Here is a 16,919-nt window from a genome sequence, read left to right on the forward strand (position 1 = left end):
AAAGTGAGCAGTGGACAAGCCAGAATTAATGGTGCTCATTTGTTAGTGTCCAAATCCTTTTGGGGGGATGAATATCAGTCCTTTTTAACGAGACTGCAGTGTGAGCAAATGTCACTGAGCTCAGCAGAGGCAGCTGATGCCTGGGGACACTCACCCTCTGGTTAGCCTTGCTGAAGTTCGAGAGCAGGGCTTCAACATTCTCATGCAAGAGGGCACAAAGCTCTGCCCAAGGTAATTCTTCCAGGGGGACGTTTGTTGGTCTGGAAAGCACCTGGGCATTTGCCAGAGTCTGGTATGTGTTCAGGAGGATGGACATCTCCCTCTGGAACACAAAGAAAAAAATTAATTGCTGTAGCTGGGCAATGTTCAAATCAAAAGAGATGCATCCTATGTGTGGTAGCAGAGCTGCCTGCAGCTGAAAATGAGCCCTCAAGGCTCCTTCTCACAGCTTCACAAAATTCCTCAGTTCATTTCTAATAATTGCAGCCATAATATTGCCTGATATTACAGCAGAGTAAGAAAACAGATTTCACAAAATTTATCTAATTAGACACAGTATGTAAATAAAGTATGTGAGTAAATCCCAGTCCTGTGGGGGCCACAACCATGACCTGGCACAGATAAAAATTTCCATGCTCTAGTGGATGCAATTCATTCACCCATGTTAATACCTTGAGGTGCCTCCAAATTGTGCCCCAACACTTGCACAGCACACAGAAAACTGTCCAGTTGGCCTGGCAGCACAACACACTCTAAATTCCTTTAAAAATTTGTTTTGCATGGATTAGATATGATTAAACAGCTGGCCAAAATGGGCCTACAGCTCCATCAGTCAAACTCCAAAAGCTGTGCCTCATTTATTTACAGTGATTTTAATCAGTGGTATATTAACTTGATTCAGATTATAAATAAATTTTAGCAACAACAGCATGCAGTAGAAATTCAATTCTTCATACTTTTAGTACATACAAGTGCCTTAGAAACTTTTTAAAGTTAAGATAATAGAAAGCTGTTTCTCAAATGCTGTATTAGTACAGTCAGAGATCAAGATAAGATTATCAGACTAGAGTGGAAAAACATATTCAGGAAGCATAAAAATGTTATAAAATATGAAAAAATACTGTACAGGTCAGGAAAGCAGGAAGGGAGAATGAAGGGAAGGAAATGCACTGACATTTTTACCCAATTTAAGCATGGGTATAGCAAAGACCAACAGCAATATATTAAATGTTATCTATACTTAGGTTCTGCTACAGTCTTCTGCTTTTTCATTTTGCGCAGCAAAATCAGAGCTATCTCAGTGGAGTAAACAGGATCACACACAGGCAATTCTGCTTCCCAAACAAATACAAACAGCTTTGGGAAAAATGCAAAGCCATCCAAGGCCATAAATACCTGATCTCATAAGGCAACCACTAATACAACTCTTCCAAAAATGAATATTTTTATCACCCGCTCAGGACAGTCTTGTGGTTTGAACGCCTTTGAGTAAAATAATTAAAACAACCAGCTCTATGAATATGACAGTGAGCTAATTATTATTATTTTTTACCCTTTCAATACTGTAACATTAATTTTGAGTCTAGCATTAAATACTGTTTCCATTACCAGAAATCTTGATCATGAATGGAATCTTGTCCATAGTTCTTGTCATGTCATATATTTTACTAAGGAATACAAATAAAAAGGAAAACTCCTACCACAGCAACAGCTAGCAAGCACTTCAGGTTTGGAAGCAAGCACTTCAGTAGAATATTTGCAGCTTGCAATTGTGTTTTGTAGTTAGAAATAGCAATCATTAATGCCTGTAGTTAGGGCAGACAGTTGCTTTTCTCTGTATGCATTCCTTTTGTGCCTGATGAAATTACTTTTTCAGGCTAACTAGGCCAGCAGATGTCTTTTAATACATTAAGGCTTGCATGGAAGAAGCTGTTATTCTCCCAGAAAGAAAAAAGAAGATCCTGATTTTATTTGTCTCCAGTTTATGAATGACAGATCTGCCTGGGCAGTGGACAGCACTAAGACAAAGTGGGGAATAACTCCATCAGCTGAACAAAAGACACCCACAGATCTGAAGACTCTCTGATGCAGGTCTCTGCTCCTCTCCACAGGGAACAGACCTCATGTACCCTCCATGCTCAGAGCTCTGACAGAGAAAGAGGAGAAGTTTCCAAGCCACCAGCAAAAAAAAATGTATATTGCTAAGAGTAGAAACAGAGCAAATGTAACCACACAATGAAAGGAGAGATTTTCTAAATATGCTGACAACTTTCCTTTGTCCCTGCTGCTATGCAAAAAGATGGCAAAATTGTTATTCAAGGTGTAGCTGAGTAAAGAGAGTAGAAAAGCCCAAAGTGGTCATATAAGAGGAGAAAGTTCAGAAAATAATCCAGCAAAATACATCCAATGTGCCAAATCCACAGCAAAACAAGTAAAAAACAAAACAACAACAAAAAATCCCCTCTGCTTTTCCACCTGAAAGCTTGAAATAATTTTCAAGCAATTTTTACAGTCAAATACTTGCACTAAAACTAAAAGGGTGTATGAAATAAAAAAAAAAAAAAACATTTCTAGAATGATAGCTCATGAAACTTGACAAAAAAGTTAGGTAGAAAGAACATTCTTCACATGAAATGATCATCAATATCTACAAAATGCCTTAATTAGGAATGCCAGTACATCCTGCCCATACTTAAATAATATTTTCAAATTAGCTTCTCCAAGGCATTGCTTACATTTATTCATGTAGTAATTTTTTTAAAGGTAACATAATAACAAAAAGGGTGAGAGAACGGCAGAATTCTGCCACAGCTCAGCGCAGCAAATGCAGCAAATTCTCCCCACAGTAAATATTTTGACAGTATGCTTTAAAAAACCCAAAGCAATGTGTGCCAGATTTTTTTCCTTACTACTGAGCCTTTTTTTCTATTTACTATTTACTATTGAGGCTTTTTTTCCTTACTATTGAGCCTTCCTGCAGGCTGAAGCTGTCTGGAGGAGCCACTAATGTTGCATTGGCATCTTGAGCTCTCTTCCCTTCCTCAGCCTGGTCTTTCCATTGCACACCGGAGGATAAACGCTGTCCTTGTGAACTGGAAAGTTTCCACAAAAAAGATACTTTAACCAAAATTACTTTTGTCAAATGCACTGTGTTCTTTTAAAGGATAATCAATGGATATGACAAATACTACTTTAGCACCACACATGGATGCTGAAGCTGCTTGCCTTTCCTAATTGAATGAAGAAATTTATATTCCTTCTAAGGAAGATTTTGCAAGAGGTTATATTTTCAGTTACCAAGCCTCGTGTCATGTAATTCATAAGATTATTTGGATGTGGCCTCAAAGTTACATATAACAAACAGAATTTTTCATATTTTAATTAACACAACAGCTGTCTTCAGAGTGACCGTGTCACATCTTGCATCATCAACCCTGATTTCAAGTACAGTTCTTGCTCTCCAGGTTTCCACATGCCTGACTCTACTCTGTCTGGCTTTTAAAGCAAACTATCCAGAATTTTAATCTGTTCTTGTACTGTGTCACTCAGGAAAACAGATCTATCAAGAGCCTGGCATGACTAAACAGGCAGCTGATGAGGAAACTCCAAGGCCAAGCAATAGCATAAAGGACACAGAAGCACAGAGAGGGAATCCAAGGAAGAATTTTAAAAGATTGCCTGAGTATTTAGGCATGGTGTCAGGAAAGCCAAAAGCTTGCTTCAAATTGATGTTTGCACAGGATGACAAAGGCTTTTCCAGCTCAAGTTTTAAATATTTTACTAAAAACATGGCCATAATCATGAATCTTGAATGAGTTGCTCAGGCCACAAACTTCCTTCCTTGTGGGAAAACAATTTTTTCCTTCTCCACTGCTCCTTGTGTGAGTAAGTCAACATAAACACCTGTGTATACAGGCTGAAAGAGAGCTCACCCAAGTTCTGCTACCACAGGCACAGCAGACTGTGCTGGCCAGGAAACATCCCAAGAGATTTCCTCTGCTCTCACACTTTTTGATATTTTTTAACCATTTAAAGCTTTCTACGGCCATTCAAAAGTTGAAAACAAAGATTATCCATTATAAATGATACACAACTTCTTGACAGGAGTCTTAGAGATCCAACTGACTCACTGAAGTGGAAAACAATGTCCTCATAATAATCTAAGTGTATATAGAAAAGCCATCTTTTCTAGACCTGCTGGATACCTTTTCCTACACTCACCCCAACCATTACTGGACCCTGGACCTAACCATAACTATGATTTGCAAAATTTTTGGTTTGGCAAATAATCTGTAGCAGGCCAGTTATTATCTGTACCATTCACAATACCTTTGGTTACTGATGTGGGCCTGTTATTAATGGACTGCCAGGTTCTGAACCTTTAGTTTGGTTTGGCACTTTGCACCAGATTTTCTGCTGACTGAAAAATGCAGGGACTGTAAAGTGCGAGTTGTAATGAGGCTGTCTAGGGCCATTTTGCAATGGCTTTAAAAGGAACCTTACGCTTTTTTTCCTGTCTCAAGTGCATTTACTGGCTCTCTGAACTCTTCCCTTGCTATCCCTTCTGGAAAATCTTCTCTCCTGCCGCGATGCCCTTCATTCAAAATGTCTTCCAGTTCTTGAATTCTCAACTACCAAGTGATAAGAAAGCAGTTAAAGGAAGTTAGGAAAGACTGCCATGGTCTTTAATGCTGTTCACTGTTCTGTTCTGCTTTTTATAGGTGAATATCTTCTATTAATTCTATATGGAATTAGAAAGCATTTAACACACATAAAAATGGATTTATACATAGAGTCCAAAACAGAAAGAAATAGATATGCTGACCCAAAGCACCTTTTGTTCTCCTTGCATGGTGTTTGGATTTTCCTGTTTTCCATTATTTATATTACTGAAGTTTTCCAGGGGAATTCTATTCATTAAGTAGACTCATAAAAGGGTAGGATTAACAGTAAAAGCTACACTTGCACTCAGAGCAAAGCTCATGTGGAGCTTGTTCATGTACATAAACAAGGAAGAAAACCTTCTGAGGTCTTCACCCATAAAAGATAAATCTCTAACTTCACGGAATGTTACTTTTCCAGCTCCTTTGTATGTTGTAAAAGTAGAGAGGGAATAAAAAAACCTGAATCATCACAATTTATTTAATCATCACTTCAGAAATCCAAGTGCCTGTACTTAGAGAAGGTCATAAGAAAATGACTGAAGAAGTGGCAATGCTTGTTTGTGTTCCTCAGAAAACAAGAAAAAAATAATGAAATTCCCTTTTGTTTTCTCATTTAGTTCTTCAAAAATCCACTAGGAAGGCTTCCTTAGTCACTACAAGATCACTCAACAATCACCTTACAGGATTTTCACTTTTGTTTTTTTAATAAACCCTAATTACTTTAATGGATCAAACCCTGTGTGACACAGTTTAGTGATACAAAAATTTAATATTCAATATACATATCACATTTTTTCATATATTCAAACTTTTCTGGCAACAGCAGATGTAATAGCTGAAATGTACTCTGAATAGTTACATTTGGAACTGCAGTCTCAGGATGCATTAATATCTCACACCTAGAGAAGTTGGGAGAATGCACTCTATCTCTGAAATTACCTAAGTGCCCATTCCAAAGATATAGGACAGAATATCTCAGCAGTTTAACTATTGTGAAACATTTCCTTTCCCCTCACTCTTTCAATGCTACTTTGAATTCTAAAACACAAGAATGTGTTTCCATATCTCCTGGAAATCAAGGAGATATTTTTCTATTACCTTTTACAGTCTTGACAATCATCAATCACTGCAAAAAATCTACTCAGTGTTTTCACTGGAGCAAGGAAGTCTGAACATTTTTGGAAGATTGCACCTTTACAAGTTCATCTTCCATTTTACTGCAAACTTCTACCAAATATTTAATCAAAAGTTTACCTGCATGACTTCTGTAGTGTATTTACATTCTACATGTGCTCGTCTTGCTGCTGCAGCATCATCCTCCAGTTTCTTTATTTTCACTGCAGCTGCCTAAAAGTACATTTTAAAAATATCTAAGTCCGGAAAGATGATGACATCATGCAAAGACAACTTAATTTCTTCAGTTTATTAGGTCTCCATACACCAACCTGTGGTATCTGAACTACTTGCACTTTGGAACTGTGAAAACTCATGTCAATAAATAAATGAAAGGAAACAATTACATATCCAGAATATTAAAGTAATATTTTCTGTTTAGTTAAAGAAATTGATGTAGGATTACGTTCTTGCTACAGTTTTCATAGTCACAGATACCTGTCTCTATCTAAAGGCCTGGACATGGTATTTCAATAGAAAAAATGTTTTTAGCAGAAGCAGTAACTACAGAGCTGCTATAATAGAAATCCACATGAAATTTTAGCTACATTGTTTCCTATCAAAAACATCATCTCACTTTGACTGATGATTGATTTGAAAAGAACAATACACCCCAAAATGACTTCTGCCTTCAAGTGATGCCAGAAAGATGAAGAAAAGGACATTCATATTAAAAGTAATTTAAGACACTCAAGGTTACACAGATACAAGTCAAGTCATTGATTTTGGACAGGTAAAGCAAAGGAGCAAGCATGTGAGACTGAATCCTAACTCCAAGCACTTCAGTTAGGGAAACATTAACTGAAAAATAAATTAATACATAAAATGAACATACGAGCTGTTGGCAATAAATTTAAACTATGTATAAGCTCACACATTCACAAAAGGAAATAATTGAGAAACAGAGATCTGTGGAAGGCCTATTAAAGAGAAAGTCACTGCACAGAGCTTACCAAACCCACTCCACAAAAGCATCAGCCAAAAGGCTTAAGCTTTGCCTCCTCCCACAAGATCTATCTGCTTAAGATGCTTAACTAAAAAATAAAAAAGTCACAAATCCTGCGCAAATACTCCCTCTGTACCCATATTGCTAAGAGTACTTTCCCAGTGACATAAACCCCTTTCCATCTGCAGTTCAAACACCACTCTCAGGTCAGGCTCGCAGCATTCACCTGTGAATCCACCTTTCCTGCCAAGTGATGCTCTGCATTTTGTTAATCAAACACGGGGCACTCATAGCCTAACTCAGAGGTTTCACCCCTCAGAAATGAAACCGCTCAGTTGTGCCAGTGCTTGCTGAGGCTCCCAGCAGCAGGCAGAAAGCTTTACCTCCAGTTCTTGGAGGAGCCTCTCCTGCCGTTTATTCTTGATTTCCAGACAGGCGGCCTGGAGCTTCAGCACCTTGGTGCAGCCACTGTGCTCTGCCTCCATATCCTTCAACTTCTTGGCAGTGCTTTGCAGGGCAGCATTAGTTTTCTAAAGATAAATAGGTAAAGGAATAAATCAATACATCAAGAGGCACTTTTTCTAAGATAAAGTATTGCAGTTGAGAGTTCAGCTGCAGTTTGAGAGGAATGGAGACTGCATCAGAAGATGATGTTAGAATTTTAAAATCTACGACGCCAGCACCCGTCAACAGAAGTGTTTACCCAACAGCAGACGTGCTTTTGATTCACCACCAAGAAATCTGCGTTGGCCCAAAAATCACTGTGAACATGATCTTCTGTGGTAACACTAAAATCAGAGCCAGATCTCCACTGGAAACCTTTCCTTAAAAGAGTACAGCCCTTCAATCTCTTCTGTCTCCCAGCTCAGTGGCAATGATAGAAACAGAGTGCATTTGGGGAAATTATGCATGGGGACAAAAGTTCATTTTTGTTATGATTGTGATTGCTGAAACTTCAGATGTTTTTAGAAACAGTTAGTCCCACAGACTAAATAATTTTGATTTCTGCTTTTCTGAAAAGCATTTTCTTCTTTCTAGAAACTGAATTTAAAAACTGATGAAATAAGAAGTCCTCAGTAGAATAAAATGATCTGGTCCCCACTTCAATTTCTGCATACAGAAATTGAACTCAGCTAGAGGCTGGAAGCATTATTAACATTACTGGACACTGCAGCTCCATGAAGTCACTGCTACAAAATCCCCATTGTCCATATGAATTTGGATTAAATTTAAGCTAATCCTCTACCTTTGCACGTCCAGCAAGACAGGTTTCTACCCTTCAGAATGCAAAATAAATAAATAAAGAAGCCAAAATTAACTGTTTTCTACATTTTCTAACATTTCTTCTCTATATCTGGAAAGATACAGAAATATTTATTCCTTCAGGTTTATCTTCCAAATATTAACAAATGTGAGCTAGGAAATGTGAAATAAGTAACAGATAGTTTGCTGTGAAATACAACAAAAAATTTAAAAACATTTTCTACTGGAAATATAATTAACATTAGAAAACTAAAATTGTTGTGAGTATATCAAGCTCGTTAAACAAGTCGGCATGAGCTGCAGGATTTCAGAATTTTGAAGAATTTCTGAACTTTTTGGAGGTGATATGACTGTTGAATACTATCCCCGTAGCCACCTGCAAATATTTGCTCATGAAAAACACAGCTGGTCTATTTTTTTTTTTTTTTAAACCGTTTGTGAACGACACACTCTCCCAAGTATTTGAAGGAAAAAAACGTGCAGGGATATGAACTCCTGCCTATCCACGAGGTGATGCTATTGCCCTTCCTATCGAATGCGACCCCTCCCATCCCGGGCCAGGATCCGCCCAATAGATCCTGTCACACAGCAGGGAGGGTGATTTTTCCTGTGTGCTGGTTCCAGAGGCACATTTCAATACTCCATGACTCCACTCCCACGCCTACCTCAGCATTTTCACAGCCAAGTTCAGAATTACGGTTTGTGTAGTTTTTCCAGTCAGGATTTGCCTACATGCTCAGAATCCCACTTCTCTGCACGTATTAAGACCACAATTAAATCTCCTTTCATTTTATAACTCATTTCATTTTATAACTCAGAATAACTCAAGGAGATTTAAATTTGGGCCTATAAATACACAACACAAAAGACTGCAATGCATTCAAAGTCATCATTTATAAACCCAGATATTTCTGATGTTCATCTGACAAGCTCAAATGAATTAAGCTTTCAGTGCGGTCGAGTCAAGGACAATCAAGATGTAAGATTTTTTTATTTCCCAGAATTTTATAATTATATGTAACATAACTCTAGGGTGATGGGCAGGGGAGCAGCTACAAAAGCAAAGTGGAAAAATGTAACATTTTTACTACTGAAGGCAGGTTAGGGTTTGGCACCTAGCAGTGAGTCACATTTTCCTTTCAGTGATTCTTGAAAGTCCTGAAAGACTTCTGAGTCCAGTGACATCAAGATTCTGAAACCCTACAGCTCACTCTGGCCTGTTTAACGAGCTACATGTATTCATGGCAATCTTAGTCTACTCATGTGAATTACATTTCCTACAAGTTTGTAGCTTTAATACATTTACCAACAAAACCCCTTCCTCTACAACCACTGTCAGAGAACACTGCCAGGGAACTGACAGAGAAGACAATGTCCTGAGCCATACACTGCTCCTTTTGTCCTTTTTCAAGGACAAACATCACTCAACAGAGCATGGCATACTTTTTCAACACTGATTTTTGATGCAGCATTAAACTCTCTGAAGGTAGCTTCTACAAAACACTGTGCACAACAGAAGGCAATACCCTTCCAGAGCCTCCTCAAACTAACCCAGCCACTCACTGTAGGCAGAACTCAGAGCTTACCCTGCTGCCCCTGGCAACTTAAAAAAGAAAACTCTATCTAAAAGTAGGCTTCTTCACAGCCTATGTCCTGCCCTACCTTTACAAGAACCAGCTTTGAATAAAAACTGGCTTCTTTTGAGAAGGACATTAGGTCCTGTCCGCAGCTCCTCTCCTGTCCACAAGCTCCTCTCTTTTTCACTACCAGCATTACACACTAAGTGTAACTTCATAACTCTGTAACTTCATTACTTCTGTAATCTTCAGAACTATTCTGCAGTATTTAGCTATTTGGGGGATTTTTTTCTCCCTTAAACCCAAAAAACTCCAACCCACCACACACTTGGCATCAAAAAACTTTCAGCCAGCATCTCATGGAACTTTCCATCTATTACTACATCATACCTGAAAAGCCATTTCTGCTTCAGCTTTTTCTTTAAAAAGGAATTCTAGCTCAGCAAGGTGTACTCTGTGGATGTTCTCCATCTCCACTGCAAATCTTTGAACTATTTTCTCAGTCTCTGCTGCTTTCTGCTGGTGTTCGTCATTCATTACTGTTGTTCACAAAAAAAAAAAAAAAAAAAAAAAAAAAAAAAAAAAAAGAAGAGGAAAAGAAAAAGAAAAAAAATAAGCATGTTCAGAAAAAAAAAAGAGTATAATGAACATAAGTTCCTCTGTGTATTGTGGTATCCTGTGAAACACTGGAACAGTAACACTTCCAGTTTCACTACAGAGAAACAATCACATCTTGTGTTCCTGTAGCATCTTTCACACAAGGACATAGAAATGCTTTGGAGATTTCTCAAAAGCATTGAGAAAATTAGATTTCAAAAAAATGAGATTTCAAATTGAAGCTCTTCTCCCTTTGGAAAGGAATAAAAATTCAACTCTTTCAAGTGAGGCCTCTATAGCATAGGGAACTTAATAACTTAATTACATTTTTCTGCAACACTTGGCTAGCTTATTGCCAAATAGTTATGAGACATTTCAGTCTGTATCAATTAATTTCAAGCTCAGTTTAAGTAACAATAAGGACAGACACTTGCCACATGAAAATGATTCGAGGAAAACCTTAGGCAGCTTGGGCTAATGAGCAAAGGCTTAGCTTTTCTGGGGAAATTTACTGCTGCTCAAGAGATTTAAATCTTCAGCCCAATGGCTGCCCCAAGATAGGGAAATACTGGATCTACTTCTCTGTGAAAGCTTAAATGCCAAGGAAGAGTTCTTTTCCTAAAAGCAGTTTTACTAGGAACTTTGCTTCATTTCACAAACTCAGTCAAAATATTTTGTATTATTTTTTATGTTACTGAGTACAACTAGCTATGTTGGCATTTATGTGATCACCACTTTCTAAGAGATTTTTACTTCAAATTCATCCTATTCTTCTTAAATTTCTTCCTAGATGGAGAAGGGTAAGAAAACCAGAAGAGACATGTTGGGAAAACACAGAGAATTTGTGGACACGATGATGGAAAAGACCTGTCAGATGTCAGGAAGTCAAACCTCAAGAAGAACAGCAGAAAAACATCTTGGAGAAAATACTAATGAAAGGGCACAAGTGAGGTGCTCTGTCCAAGAAGTTAAGTTGAGATTGTATCCAAAACACCACACAAGGTGAGCAAGGCTCCAAGGGATAAGGAAGAAGAAGCAGTAAGTTAAAAACTGAAAAAGAAATGAGAAGAACACTACAAGTCTTTGGCTTCTTTGACATTTGTCACAATAAAAACAAAACCAGGGAAAAAAAAAAAACAACAAAGAACAAAACAAAACAAAACAAACAAAGAAACCCAACCAAAAAAAAACTGTTTGCGAAATTTAAACCAACCAAGATTTCTGTAATCTGTGTGTTCTCCAAATGAATGAAAGTGCAGAATTCTTATTATCTTTTTAAAAAAACCTGGCAGTATAAATGCACTTTCAAGTTTCAGAGTCTCCTTCCATCCTTGTAAGGTTACAAACTCCAGGAGTCCTCCAGTCTTTTCAGTGAACACCAAAGATTCACAAATACATCTCCTGTACTGAATTTAAACAGTATTATATTTACTTAGGTAACAATAAAAAAAAAAATCTCCCCAGCTTTTAAGAGTGAGAAATTCCTCTCTGTTTGAGAAGGTTTAAGAAAATTTGAGTTTCTGAATGCAAAACTAGTAGGGGAAAAATGTGTAGGTAAAAGCCTTCCTTTCCACATACTACTGTCATAACCCATGTTATTTGTATAAAAACAAAACCAAAGATGACTTGAAGAGGCCAGATATGAGCAACAAAAAGCTAGAAATATCTGAAAAGGTGAAAGAGAAAAGCAGCACGAGAACTCCTGGGGGAAAAAAAAAAGTTTTTGGAAAGAGTGTAAACAAATAAACAGGATTTGATTTTATTTTTTTTCCCCCTGAAAATAAAAAGGAAGAACAGCTGGATATAGTGATAAGCAGGAAGTGGAGAGGGACTCCTTAATTACAATTCTGTGCACACTGAAGGAAGGAAAAACAGAAGGTAAGGAGCAAGAGAAAAAAAAAGGTATTGATAGGCTTAGCAGGTTATATTTAATTGGTATGAGACAGCAAGGGTTTTGCAAACTCTTATGAGCTTATAGGAGCAGATGAGTAAGACATGGGAAAATAAGAAAATAAGAGACTTTCCAAAAAACACTGTAACTGTAAAACCTTGTGCAATCTCTGCTTTTTTAATGACTTGGGACTGATGTAGCCTCTGGCCTATGATTTTTTTTGTTTTTTTTGAAAATTACCTTGAAGTTCCATAACTTTGGCTTTTGCATCACACAGTTCATCCTCTGCAGCATAGAGCCGTAAATCAGCTTCTTTACTAGCAAATGTCATTTCACTCTCCAGATGTTGACGAAGAGCTTCTCCTTTCTCAAGTTCCAACCTTAATTTCATTATTTCTTTTTCATAATGAGACATCTAGAAAAGAAATATTTCAGAAATTGCATTCATAGCTGCCATCTTATCCCATCTGATTTTGAAATACAGTCTTGCAACCACACATTTTAGATCCTTTTATTTTTTTTTATGCAAACTGTTCCTAGATCATTTTCATGTACCTTAAATGTACCTCTCTGTTTTTCCAAACATGCTCTGCCTTAAGAAAATAAAAGCTACAATTATATTCCACAGGCAATTTTATGGTAGCTGTATTTAGGAACCAGAAAAGCAGTTGAGTTGGGATACTAGATTATCAGACACCTAGGAACTCAGTGTGTAAACACAAACTTCAGTCCAATGATGTTCAGCAGTCAAGCAGAATGCTATTAAACACAACAAACAAAACAAAGAAAAGGCTTCAAAAAGGATTCTTATCTGGTGTAAGAAAGATAGTCTAGTCACCGCTGCCAAAAACTGGAGCCAGGAAACCACATTCAAGCCATTAGAACTCAAGAAGGTGGAAAGTAAACCATGAATTTCTTCAGAACATCTACAAAGCAGCAGCATCCTTCATGGATGCCCCATTCATAGGAAATAATTTAACAGGAGCTCCACTCATAGGAAATAATTTAACCCCATTAAAAAGGTTTTCCCTGATGCTCTTGTGGCAAACTAGGACCTAAATGAAGTAGCAGTGAGAAAAGACTTCATTAAAATTTTCTTTACTTTGAATTTTATTACTGCTAAAAGTAACAATTCTGCTCTTAGCAGTTTGTTAGGGGCATCTGGTGTGGGTGCTCGTTCAGCTGTTTCCTGCTAAACACAGCCAATAAACCAAGTTTGTTGTTCCCTATCCACTTATTTAAGGATTCCTGCTTCTTACAGAGTGACTTGCCCTTGTCATGATCCCGTTGCTCTGTCAATGGTGGGGTGATTCTGTAAAATGGACCCCTGGAATTCCTGGGATTAAAAGACTCAAACAGACAAACAAACCACATCTTACCTTGAGAATTCCAAAGCTGAGGGTGCAAAATATTCTTCTGCATGATTTTACTGTTGTGTAGTGCTCAAGTTTCTTACACACACCTTCAACTATTAGCAATGACGCTAAAAGTGATACCAGTTTCTAGGGACAGGCATGAGATGTCTGTACAGTGCTACTTTGTTATTCTCCAACTACTGAATGTCATTTTGACTCACCTGATGAGAGGATTATTTCAAGGAAACAAATTGCATTTAAGGAAAGAAATTACATTTATTCTCCGGGTAAAATAAAGCAAACAAAGAAAAAAACTCCTTACCTCTTGATTGTGTTGATTGTTTAATTCCAAATTTATTTTCTCCAGACTATGGAGTTTTCTTCTCAGATCTTCAACAGTGTCCATTTCCATTTGATTTAAATCCTGAGGCAATGGTAACTCTTGTAACTGATTATCTGAGCTCAAAAGTGTGTTTTGAAAAAACATGAGTTTTTTCAAAACATGTGTTTTGAAAAAACATTAAAGAAGTTTTAATGCTTCTTTACCTCAATTACCCAATCATGGGTCCAGAGTTTTAAACCTTCACATAAGTAAAATTATTTTGTGCAGTTTTCATCTTACTATTGCTCTTTGAAGAAAGGATTATATAGAATTGCTTATTGTGCAAGATATGAGAGATGTGGCAGCAGGAACTTAAAAGAGAGATTCACTTTCCATTAATAAAGTTGATTTAAGCATAACATATTTATTATTATATTTTAGTATCTTTGTTTCTCATAATGAACTTCCATAATTTTTGATAATTAACTTCCAGGAGGCTTAGAAACGTAATTCCAATTATGTGAGTTAAAACAACTGCAAGCTTTTTGTCTCCACAAAAAGTCTCATTTTTTAACATTAGTTACCATCTCAAAACCATCTCTGTCATGAAACAAATCCACAGATGTGGGAAAAAACCTCTCTTTTTACACTTTGTCTTCTGAGATACATACATTCAAACCACAGACATGCAACTGATCACAGACACAACAGAAATTGAAGGTTTAGGCCTCCAAACTACCCTGTTTTATCATAATTTCCACTACTATTTTAGTTAAAGCAAAATCTACTTGGCAATTAGCAGAATCAGCCCTCAAGCACCACAAACAATAACAAAAGAGTCAACACCAAGTTTCTATATATAAAGTGAAAAATTTATACATACAATATATAAATTTCTATAGATACACACACACAACCATGTATAGATACATATATATATGTTACATATATATATATAGATATGTATGCATATACATATAAATAGTTACATTAAAAATATTTATTAACCAGGTAAATAATTTAAAGTGAAATTATTATAACTTCAAACTGGAAAACTTTTCAGTTATTTCAGTTCTTGAATATCAGTGTTCACATTATTTGATATGTTCATTTTCACATTATTTTAAGTACGTAAGACTGCAACAATTATTTTATCCAGACTTGCAAAAGTGCAAGAGTTTATGGGCAATAAATGTGAAATACACTGATAAAAGAAACATGATTAAATTAAGCACTAAACTGGTATCATATAATGCAGAAATGTAAATACTAAAATACCATATCTTTGTCTACATGAAGTATTTTTTACAGAAGTAACACTGTCCTGGCATTTAATTAATAGATCTTTAAGTCACCACTTTACCCCTAGATTTGTGTATAGGTACAGTTAACATTTTTCATGACCAAAAATTTACCTGATGACATATTTTTCTCTTTTTTTTTTTTTTGGCTGGCCAAAGAGATACAAATACTATCAATAAGGGGATCTGTAACTTAGATAAAAGCTTGCCTTTGAAGACATCTCTCTTAAAGGATGACATTTCAGTATTTTAGCTGCAGACCATAAATATCTTATAATTGAATAAACAGTAAGTATATTCCCATTTAAAAAGAAGACAGACATCGTCTGTCAGATCAGAACAGCTCGATGTCATCAGAAATTGTTCCACAAGGTGCCGTGTTCTTAACCCATTTTATGTATTTAATAAATGTAGGAGATAATAATCATTAAAACCTGCAAGAAAACCACAAGGTCATGATTAGTTTTCAGAACTTACTACCAAAGCCATACCCAAAGCAAGCAACATGAACCAAAGAGCAAGAGATCAGCAACAATTAAAATCACTATTTTTAGTGTAACTCTGCTCCTGCAGTAAGAAGATTGGGAAATAATAGAACCTGAGCAGCTGGAGCATCTGTAATAAAATCGGAATAAAATCTTGTTTGTGGACATCATGTAATTGGTTTGAGTGACCCTTTTTTCTCCCTTTCTGGGGAAAACACAGAAGAAATAAAGGCAAGTAATATTATTCAGAGATGATGAATGAAGTACCAGTCTCAGCTGAAAATAGCTAAAAGCCAGACAGCACCAAGGGGGAAAAATGAAACCCAAACTGAAAACTGGGGAAGACTTGGTCCAAGAAACAAAGGTTATGGAAAGGGGAACCATTTATTTGGTCTGGAGGCAGCAGGGGAGTCATTGACCTTATTTAAACTTGGTGAGATGCAATATTATTTTCATGGAGACCACACAGAATGGAAGCAAGAGAATAATGACTTTTTGTAAAAACCTTTAAGGCTTTCATTAAATGACATTGGTTTGTGTGGCAGTCAGAGCTAAAGCAATCTCTTTCTTTCAGCTCTCCTATGAAATCTCCACCAACAAAAAATCATAATGGAAAGACATTAAAACTTACTCGGAGGAGAAACTAACTGCAATTAACTATTCTGCTTAACTGAATCTGTGGGGGAGAATCAAAAAAAAAAAAAAACCATACCATGCACAAAATTTGTGATACCACAAGCATTAGCAAATTAAGGATGCCATGGAAATGAAAAATATGTATCAGAGCATTAAAACAGGGAACATAATATTAAGTATTGGCAAAAAAAAAAATTAGACACCTTTTGAAATAGCATTTTACGCACAGCTTCTGAAGTCACGATGCAATTGGTGGAAACTTAAAAATATATATCAGAAAACCCTAATTTTTTTCTTAGTATAGAACAAAAAAAACACCCAAACCAACAAAAACAAACAAATGAACAAAAAATCCCCCAGCTAACAAAAAATCCCCCAGTCCCAGTGTCAGAACTGTTGAACTATTACTTATGTTGCCCACTTCATTTTGGTTGTCTACTTATACATTTTCAAATAAAATGGAAACTAGCCTTAAGAATTTTTGTTTCTGTAATACTTTCTTTAATTGTCACAGCATGGCCAGCAAATGCAATACTTTCTGAAAGCTTCCTCCTACCACTTCTAGGAGATTTTTCCTCCCATCTTCGTATAACAGCTACAAGTGTTACAACCACAAAGCTGTCAGAAGATTCAGTCAAAGACAAAACCACACCAAGTCCCTAGAAGGTTTCGAAATATGCACAATTTGCAACCTATCAAAATTCAGAGA

At 36.6% G+C, this 16,919-nt stretch overlaps 1 protein-coding gene across 1 annotated transcript in view; it reads right to left on the reverse strand.

Annotated features, from left to right (window-relative positions):
- Positions 1-7,268, reverse strand: part of LOC136569494 (coiled-coil domain-containing protein 171-like) — a 41,609-nt gene extending 34,341 nt beyond the window's left edge. Inside the window, exons 1-2 of the mRNA XM_066569884.1 lie at positions 7,167-7,268; positions 155-322 (exon numbers count right to left, since the gene is read on the reverse strand). Coding sequence (XP_066425981.1) covers positions 155-322; positions 7,167-7,268 — 270 coding nt within the window. The remainder of the gene's footprint in view (positions 1-154; positions 323-7,166) is intronic.
- Positions 7,269-16,919: the final 9,651 nt, after the last annotated feature.

The sequence above is a fragment of the Molothrus aeneus genome, assembly GCF_037042795.1.
Source record: "Molothrus aeneus isolate 106 chromosome Z unlocalized genomic scaffold, BPBGC_Maene_1.0 scaffold_33, whole genome shotgun sequence".
In the NCBI taxonomy this organism is placed as follows: domain Eukaryota; kingdom Metazoa; phylum Chordata; class Aves; order Passeriformes; family Icteridae; genus Molothrus; species Molothrus aeneus.